General features: G+C 41.7%; 1 protein-coding gene across 1 annotated transcript in view; it reads right to left on the bottom strand.

Moving 5' to 3' along the window:
• Window positions 1-387: 387 nt before the first annotated feature.
• The window catches only part of LOC104500333 (sodium/potassium-transporting ATPase subunit beta-1-interacting protein 2-like), a gene marked incomplete at its 5' end in the record, with an annotated part of 17,371 nt that continues 7,473 nt past the window's right edge, over window positions 388-10,285 (bottom strand). The window contains one exon of the mRNA XM_010143963.1: window positions 388-473. Coding sequence (XP_010142265.1) covers window positions 388-473 — 86 coding nt within the window. The remainder of the gene's footprint in view (window positions 474-10,285) is intronic.

Genomic DNA, 10,285 nt, shown 5'->3' with positions numbered 1-10,285 from the left:
GGTGCCTCAGTGAACAGATGTACTGGTAAGACAAATGCTATATACATTAACAAGTTGCCAACTTTGGTAAAAACCACTTGCTTGCAACCGAGTTTTGTCAGATGTATCTGATTTTTACTACACCAACTTCTCATTGCCTCTGAGTGGAACCTGCTTGAATGAAAATGGGGGGAAAATGAGAGCTGGATGTTATTTAAACAATTGTGACACATTCTATCCTGCTCTAAGAAATCATTATAATTCAACAGAAGAGTAATGTTGATGCTTATGTGTAGCTTGAATTTGGCCTATCAAACGAGGCTTCTGCCTATTCTGAATTTTTCAGTCACGTCATCTTTCTACTTAATAAGCCTTAATCTGCCACTCTGCAGAATATCTCATAAGTACTTACATATACATGGGTTGTAGCTGTAAATGAGATGTCTTCTGTGGACCTTGATAGCCGTAAGAGTCAAATCCACCTATGAAATCAACTGAAAGGGGAAAATTGCTTTCATTAGCAACATCTTTTCAGAAGTGATAGGCAAGAACTACCCACCACATGCATTATTTTTGATGGGCTCCCTAATGATCGATTAAAATCAGAGCAGCTAATTGTGGAGAATCAGAAAAGGGATAAAAAACCAGAGAAAAGTGAAGTCTCATTTTTGTTTTAAAATCAAATTAATTTTAAAATCAGAGAAAGACAACGAGTGATTTATAAGAGCCAAGTCTGGTTTATCAGAAATAGCCGCACATCCTTCTTTTTGAGTAGACCAACTCACTGGAGTACAAACCATGCTATTCAGATATTACAGATGCCAAAAAACATTTTTAATTGGCATGAATCCATTACTTCTGACTGTGATTACCGTGTCTGCTTTGCTGTCTTACTGTGGTTCAGTGGTGCAGAGGAGAGAGCACATGGATCTGACTCTGTCTGAGAGACAAGTTTCTCTGATCTCCTGTGTTGACAGGGAATTCGAGCTGAAATGCATGATCAGAGGGTTGGAACAATCTATCAGACCTTCAGAGATGAGGATTCACACATCTAAGGAAACGAGCATTTCTCTCAAGGTGCTGGAGGTCTGCAGGAGGGTTGTAGGGTGGAAGTTATTTATTAATTCACACCACTGCCAGATCCCGATGGTCTTCTCATGTTTATTTTAAATGATTTCCACGGCAATCCAATCTCATCTGAGCCCGAGGCCTCTCTTTCTCTGCTATACATAGCTAAAAGCACACCCTTTGCTTCCTTTACACCAGGAGACCAAACTGTTGGCTTTCCAGGTTATTTGCGGGCAGCTCTCATCCCTGAAATATTGCCTTTTACATAGCAGAAGTGAATTTAACTTTACTTTGGTAGAAAAAGGCCAAAGAGTTGTGTGGAAGTGCATTTTTCACAGGTCAGACTGGCTCTGTGTACATTAAAAGTAAAAAAAAGAAAAAGTTCTTTGGCAGAGGGATAGTTTCTTGCAGATCTAGAATGCAGTAAAATTCATATAAAACTCCCAAAATGTGGGTTTATAGCCCTTGGTCTGAGAAATTTCACAGTGGTCAGAGTCCTTAAAACTGGCGTTTATGAGGTTATTATATACAAATATCCCCCTCAGTTTGCACCACCCTTATAAATTCAGTCATATGTATTTCAGACATGTTACAAAATGAAGTTCCTGTACCCTGCTGTCCACCGCTCATTTTGCAAGCAAAGAGCCACCAAAACACTAGCCTGGACCAGCACAGTATGTCTCCATTGCAACCGCAGTTATGCTGAACATGTCACCCACCTTCTTCCCTGGCAAGGATGGTCCCTGCAGAACTAAATTAGCAGGTTCTGTGCTCCGTGACAGCAGATAGGAGTATATGTAAGATAGGAGTCTTACACATACTGCTATCATCTCAGGGTGATGTTTCAGTAAATCAGTCCCTGACATCTCTGTTGAAGGAGGTTCTGTAGTCTCTCTGTGTTGCCTTTCCCTTGTGCCTAACTTCCTAACGCTTAAAGTAGATGTAATTTCCTGCAAATTAACTTCTACCTTTTGGGCTTTTCTCCCTATGGATATGAAGACAAATGAGCCTTTTTTTTTCTTTTATAACTGCTCCTAAGCATTTTCAAAAAGTATTTCTACGCTATCAATCTTTTCCAGATTTAAACATACTTCCAGATTTAAACATGCCTCAAGATTTAAACACGGCCCATGTTTTCCAAATCTCTAAATTTCCAAGCCTGAAGGTCCTTCTTCAGTTTACTTATGTTTTTCTTACACTGAAGTGCTCAAATCAGGTCTAAGTGGAACAACTGCCACATAGGTCATCTGTGTATTACGTGGAATAATACAGTGGTTTTGGGTTGTGGGTTTTTTTAATGTCTCTTTTCAACAGCATCATTCAAATGCTTAATAACCAGGTCTTTATTTTCATGTTGTGACATTAGCTCTAATCTAGACAAGTAATCCATATTTTATCTGAAGACACTGGGTTGATTTTTTCCCCACCAGAGTTCTTTTGCACTTTTCTGTATTGAATTTCATCTTCTTGATCTCAAGCCACTTCTGAAGATAATTTCGACTTTTAATCATATCTTCACAAGTGCTCATACCCCTCCCAGAGGGGTTTAATCTGAAATTTTTACGAATATTTTTTTCTCTGTCATCCTTGCTGTTTACAAAAATAATGAAGAGAATTATTTCCCTAGCCAGGGTCCCTGTTGGAAATGTCATCCCAGCTAGTTGATAACTGAATTTCAAATAGAGTTTTAATAAACTCTGCACACAATCTATGATGACTGCATCTGGACAGTGCTTCCCTGGCCTGCTTACAAACATTTCATGGGGTCAAAATCCTGCTAAAATAAAAAATAAGTGTCATTTGTCACTTCCTGATGATCCATAACCATCAGAATAAATTTATTACAATATGATCATGTCTCTGGAAGCATACTCGTTTTATAGGCACAGAATGAAGAATTTGCTCTAGGAATATTGTTGACTCAAGTGCTAGGCTGGGATGAAATAACCCCCTTTTATACAAATATTCAAAGATTTCAAGAAAAAGAATGGACATGTTTTTGCCGTAGCTATGGTTTGTTGTTATCTTCCCAGTTTTCCTTTTTTGTCTTGCTCTTGACTTCTGACAACAAAAGTCAGAAAAATCCTGTGTTGGGCTGTCTCACTGGTATCAACCCATGATCACTTTATGGATGTCTCTTATATACATTTGTCTGGCTTTGTATTTCTTGTGTGTTTCCCAAGACCCTTCAAGAAATGGGTAAAACATTGTTAGAAGACTGCAGGCATAGAGGCTCTGTTTTGCAGTCACGGGGCAGAAGGTCGTAAGGATGATTTTAGACTTGTTTTCAGAGAGCTAAACCCACGTATTAAGAAAAATATTTCTTTAAGTAAGATGAATTTGTGTGGGCATGAAAGATGGATGCATGCCAAAATCTCCCCATGTATCGTGTCTTTGCCCTGTTGTGCAGAGTAAATGCAGAGTGTTAACAAGCTAGATTGTCAAGTGACAAACAAGGCAAGCTTGTAGAGACGTTTCTGTGTTCAACCAACAGTGGAAGTTCCCACATGTAACCAAATGATGGTAAGGCAGAGATTACTACTGTAACCTGCAGGGCAGGTCCTACACTTGTGTCACAAGCCCCTGCAATGCTACAGGTGTTGGGGAGGAGTGGCTGGAAGGCTGTCCACCGGAAAAGGACCTGGGGGGCCGAGACCAATAGTATGAGGTTCAGTAAGGCCAAGTGCTGGGTCACGCACTTGGGTCACAACAACCCCCTGCAACATTACAGGCTTGGGGAAGAGTGGCTGGAAACTGCCCTGTGGAAAAGGACCTGGATGTGCTGGTCGACAGCCAATTGGATATGAGCAAACGGTGTGCCCAGACGTCCAAGAAGTCAATAGCATCCTGGCTTGGATCAGTACTGGTGTGGCCAGCAGGAGCAGGGAAGTGTTTGTCCCCCTGTACTTGGCACTGGTGAGGCCACACCTTGAGTCCAGTGTCCAGTTTTGTCCCCTCACATCAAGAAGGATGTTGAGGTGCTGGAGCACGTCCCAAGAAGGGCAACGAAGCTGGTTAAGGGTCTAGTACACAAGTCCTGTGGGGAACATCTGAGGGAGCTGGGATTGTTTAGCCTGGAGAAGAGGAAGCTGAGGGAGACCTTGTTGCTCTCTCCAACTACCTGAAAGGAGGTCGTAGTGAGGTGGGGGTCGGTCTCTTTTCCGAAGTAACAAGCAATAGGACAAGACGACAAGGCCTCAAGTTGTGCCAGGGGAAATTAAGGCTGGATATTAGGAAAAATTTCATTACTGAAAGGGTTGTGAAGCATTGGAACAGGCTGCCCAGGAAGGTGGTGGATCCCCCATCCCTGGGGGGGTTTAGAGGATATGTTAGACATGGTGCTGAGAGACATGGTTTACTGGTGACCTGGCAGTGCTGTGTTAATGGTTAGACTTGGTGATCTTAAAGGTCTCTTCTATCCAAAGTGATTCTGTGATCTTGTTGTAGGCATACAATGGCTTCTTTTACAAGCAAGAACAAACCTCACAAGCTAAGTAAGTGTAGGTAATAGAAAGCAATCGCCAGTACAAAAGGATTTCAGTAATTTCTTTCTACCAAGGTTTCTTGATGGTGCTCGATTCTCAGCATTGCAAAGCCTAAAGGCTGTGCTAAAAGATCCCTGTGGACTCTCAGCTAGTTTCTTAAAGCATGCAAAATGCTGCCCTTTCTGCAGGCATTTTATCCTGCCTGTGCCTGAAAGGTCACTAAAAGTGTCTTACGACTGATACCATCCTGGCAGAAGTGACATGAGATGAATAAAACAAGGCTCATTAGCTGAATCACCGTAGAGGTTCCATCCTTTAACCTCACCCATCAAACACATTTTTGTCTATTCTATTTTGCATTCATCTTATATCTCACAGTTATAAGAAGTGGCTCTTTGGTCATGTTTTGCTTTAGTAAAAGCACACATTTATATACAAACTAACAAACACAGAATCTCATTCCTTTGAAATACTGAGTGCTGAGATGCTTATTTTCCTAGCTGGACTTGAATAGGATAACAGCAGTACTATTTATCTCTAAAACATGTTATAAGAAATTCAGTCTTACTATCTTCTTCCTTTGCTGGTGTTAAGGGGCTTGTCAGGCACACAACCGTGGTTACAACTGTAACAGACAGGACATATGACTCAAAATAGGGATGCATTTTCTATTGCTCAGGACCCATAGGGATGTGAACTTTCTTCCTCTGCTCACAGTCACAGTCCCTACTGTCTCTGGTGTATATCAGGATGAGAGGCATAAATGGGTTTCTTATTTCTCATTTCTGGAATTTTTTGGTGTGTGGAGGGACCATTAAACTGGGATGCACAAAAAATGCTCCATTAGCATGGATGTGCATATGGGAGAAGGGACTTTCTAGAAAGTTTGCAGTGAGAAACATTGAAGCTGATGAAATCCACAGATGTACAAAGATAAAGGAAATAGTGTGGAACAAAAGCAATAACATCTTTCTGTACAAAACAGAAGGAAAGATATTGAACAGAAACTAGAGGACTAGACACTGTTTTTCTTATAGAAATTTTCCTTTGTAAGATATAAATACAGAAGCACGATGATTCAGGTCCTCAGCCAATATATATATGATAGCTTCAGTAACTTAGCTGAAGCACTGATAATTTACACTAGCTTAGGATCTGACCCGGAGAGTCATTTAGGGCATATGTGTGTAGAAACTGATGATACGGCTTTCCTTGCATTTTAGTAGGTGTGCAAAAATCAATGCAGACTATATATGAAAGGATATAGAGTCTGGGAATGGGGGGAGGTTGAGTGGCTTTATTTGCAAAGAAAAGGAAGGAGGAAGGCTGGGAAACAGCCGTGGACTTGGCCAACCTGTGGACTGCAGTATGGATAACTTCTTAACTGCTTTCAAACCCTTTCCTTACTTTGTTCCTTTGCTACTGTTTGTTTTGCTGATTATCCCGTCCCTACCCTTGATGTGTGAGGCTCTTCCTCTCACAATGGTGAATTTACTGCCAGCACGCAACCTTGCGTTCCCCACCACATTCACTTCCTGCCCAGGGCTCCTTCTTTAAAAGCGAAAATTTTAGTCTGTCTTTGATAGCCATTCTGTAATGAAGATGACTTTTCTCATGGATTCCTCTCTCCTCCTTTGTTTTGTTTATCTTCCGGATGAAGTAGTTTGGCTCCTCTAGCTTTATTAGTTCCATCCCAGACACCTCCATCATCTGCTTCCCTTCTCCCACCTCCATGTGATTCTCTGCACACCATCTCTCCCATTTCTTGTATGAGCAAACTGATAAAGCAGTCCTCCTTTATTCAGTTTGCCAGCCTTTTTCACACCTTTTACCAGTCACTTCCCATTCTCTCTTACTACAGCACAGGAATTTTGTTCAGTAGAACTTCTACTTGTCCCAGTGACAGACACCTTCTCTTGATTTTTTTTTTTTATATTTTCCTCCCAATACAAATACATGTAAATTCCTTTAATAAAAAAACAACCCCACCCTTATCTCTGCATGTCCCATTCTCTCTTCCTCTCCTCCCAGTGATGGCTTCAAAGAGTTTCTGGAGCTACTTTCCTTCATTTCTGTAGAAATCTTGCGTTCTGTCCCTTGCATGTGGCTGGAACTGCAGTTAGATTACCTTTTCCTATGCAAATTTGAGTGCTGGTAATCCAGCGCACACAGTCCACGGTCACCCAGTCACACTTTGCACGGCCACTGTTCTCTTTTTTCTGAAACATTTGCCTTGCTGGCTCCCATTGTCTCCTCTGCAGGTGCTTGCCTTTCTCCTCTCATCATTCATCTGCTCTCTTGATGGTTTTCCCCCAGCACACTGCCAGAGTCCCACGAGCAGTAACCTCTGCATTTCATTTTTCTCCATCTCTGGTAAACTGGGTAGTTGCACTTGCAAATGCAAATTCTGCTCTCACTGGCTCTCTGAGGTGTCACGAAGTATCTGGCTTGTGCTCACTCTGCTCCTTCTATACAAACCGAAATCTCAGCTTCTCTCTGTGGTATTTACCCATGGATAATTAAACATCAATTCCAGTTCAGATTGTCTAAAACCACAACTCTCAGCAACACCTCCATAACCTTCTCTGCTATCTCTTGTAGTGAATGATGGCACTTGTATCCTCAAGTTTGTCACTTGAGGGCATGTTAGGTATCAACTTTGGTTTGGGATGTACATGATTTAATTTCCAAAGAATATTTTTGCGTATTGAAGAGGAAGACTTTTCTATCTGTTGACAGAGCTATAACATTTACACCTAACAGTGTCACACAGCACATGTGTTCCTTTTTTTTGAACTTGCCAAATGTGGAGTTAAGGAGACAAAAGCTGCAGGACTGACTTTTTTTGGATAGGTAACTCTTCTCTGCATCCTGCTACTGATTTAATTTTCCTTATTACATCAAGTAGAAGCTAAACCTTTTTACATTTAAAGCATTTCTTAGAAACTCCACATCAGTCTCTCTTCCTTCCAGTTCTAAAAGCTAAATTCTATGTCCATGCTGCCAGCTTGACCTCCATACTTGTAAAATTTCCAAATATTTTCTCTCCTTGTGGGAATGAATGTCTTCGCAAACAGTTCTCATTATATTCCCTAAAACTCTTCTTTGCTCTATTGGCAATAATTGGGTCAACGATGGCCTTATATACCTGTCTGTTGTCTAACATTTTGATTGCAAACTCCAAGAAAGAGGGCTGGTGTTCATGTTTGTGCAGTGCTCAGTATCACAGTAGTCCTTCAATATATTCATGAATCTAAAGTACTAAAAAAAACAGTAAAAATTTTCAGTTACCTGTGATGAAGATGGTACCATTTACAAAGTGCTAATGACCAGGGGGACATATATGCACATGGATGCTTCTTGGACGTGTATGTCATGACTGAATATATTTCCCCCGTGGTATAGCAGAGAGAGAGCACAAGGTACATATGTGCTATATCTGACATGTGAGGTTTTAAATGTAGGTACACTGGCTCTGGAGGCCAAAGACTTAGCCCCCTGGTCTCAGGCCTCAGAAGTGCTGCAATTAAGCATCACAGCCATAGCAAGGCACACTACTACTGCATGAGTAGCTCGGAGAGAGGAGAGATGATAAACAAACTACAGGTGATAATATCACTGGAGGCACTGTGGGTGGAGAAGTGAGTATGTGAAGCAAGGAATGCTGGAAGCTAAATCTCACCAAACTGAGAAAAAATGGAGGGAAGTAAAGGCTTGGTTTCAATAACTTTGGAAATTACCTATGAGAAAAATGTAAAAGAATATATGCGGACACCAATGCTCCTGCAGCTTTGCCAGTACTCTGCTAGATGCCTCACTGTTTGGTGAATACACTCGCGAACACTTCACACTGCTGCCTTTTGATACCGCGAGCATGGCCTGGTAGCTGTTCCATGCTATAAACACAGAAAGAGGTTTGCTTGAATACAATCTCAATAAAACTCATTTAAAATGATAATCAAATGTTGTCCATCTTTGTGCTGAGCGCCCGGGGATGGGATAAAATGGGATAGAGCCAAGCATCAGGAAAGCAAGGGGAAGAAGGACATCTGCCAGGAGGTGAGGCTGTGCCCTTCTTGTCAGCACAGGAGGGTTCAGACATGGCGTTAAGGACATGGACACTCAGTCCGGTTCTTGCAGGGCAGCGCACTGCATTTCTGCCAAACAAGCAGCAACAGCCTGTGAGTGCTCCTGTCTCACCCATTTGCAAGGTGAAATTAAAACCTCAGATTTTTAAACCATAACCTTATGGCATTTCTGAGCCCTACAAAGGCCATGGGAGCAGCCACACAAATTCTGGTAGAGTTTCTCATCTCAGATTCTGCCCCACTGCCACTATTTTCATGATGTTTACTTTTATAATAGTCAAAATTATTCTGTAATTTTTTTGCTTCACAAGGGTTTTTGTTCCAGCGTACTCTCTTCATATCACGTTTCTTGTCGGATAAGGGCCTGTAGCATCTTCTTTCTGTTGCTGCTGATCCAGTCTAATTATCTGATCAGTCCTTTTGAGACATAAGACTGGGGAGGTACACAGGTTTGTGAAACCTGGTAAGCACCACCTGGCTCACAGAGGTACTGACAGGGATCACAACCTGTTACTTCCTGTGATTAGGACCAAGCAGGGATGCAGGTATTGCATCTGAGGTGGCCCAGGCCGTACCCAGCAGAAAATACCAAGATGAATGGTGCTAAGGGTCCAGAAATTATAGAAGCCAAAATACACCTCAGACTCTCAGGCAGAGAATGGGTCTGGTCAGTGGCAGAGCCTTGGGGCAGGATGCAAAGGAAGACCATGCTCTGGAGGAATACCTCAACAAAGCAGGGCTGGCCAACAGCAGGAACTCTGTCAAGGAAATGGGAACCAGGGTAATGGCTGAGCAGAAGGGAGCCAGGATGAAAGCAGTCAAGAGTAACCAAGCACGGGCTGAGAGGCACAAGTGAGGCTTTGGCAACTGAAGGCAGAAAGAGGGACCAGGGATAGGGCAGGCAAGAACAAGGTCAGGTGGAAATGGCTGGAGGACAGCTGCAGCAATGAGAAATACTGGACTGAAACAGCAGGCCCTCCCTTTTATATCCTTTTATCCCTTGCTGATAAATGCAGCAAGCCACCTGCCAAGCTTATAGCCCTGGAAAGAGGGTTGCAGTCAGGCAGGCTGTCACTTGACCCTGCAAGGCTTTGCAAGACTTGTCCAAACTTGCAGTGGAGCTTGTCCAATGCTCAGTAAGGAGTCTGTAGCTCTACTCAGCTATGAGAACATTAATAGTCCAAATAACACATTATTTTTCAAACTGGACACACCTGGGCGCTGCTGGATAATACCCATTTGCTTTCAAATTCTCATGCTTGAGTACTGAGCAAAAAGATTTTTGGCTGACAAATCATCCTAAGAATTAAAGAAAATGTAGGGTAGACTAAGTTATCACAGAAGTTATCAAATTAATCATTAGGAAAAATTTTTCTTAGCTAGATCATTTCAAGGGTTAAGCAATAAAAAGATGAAACAAGGGAAAAGGAGGAGAAAGAAAATGCTTGGGGTAGTGGCCTCCAAGTGTGACCACCACACTAATAAATTAGAATAAGAGTCATTAGCTGGTCCAACAAAGTGGGGAATTAAGGCTCAAATCTATAAAAGTTAACAATCCAATGCTAATGAAAACCTATCTAGATATTTGAAAAGAAAATTAGTAAGGAAAACTTTAACAGTAGACATATTGATAATAAAAATGAATAAAAAATAACTTAAAATAAA

This window comes from Buceros rhinoceros, unplaced genomic scaffold (assembly GCF_000710305.1).
Source record: "Buceros rhinoceros silvestris isolate BGI_N320 unplaced genomic scaffold, ASM71030v1 scaffold2069, whole genome shotgun sequence".
Classification (NCBI taxonomy): Eukaryota; Metazoa; Chordata; class Aves; order Bucerotiformes; family Bucerotidae; genus Buceros; species Buceros rhinoceros.
Note: the sequence above shows the minus strand (reverse complement) of the source record. Positions and strands in the feature narration are given on the sequence as shown.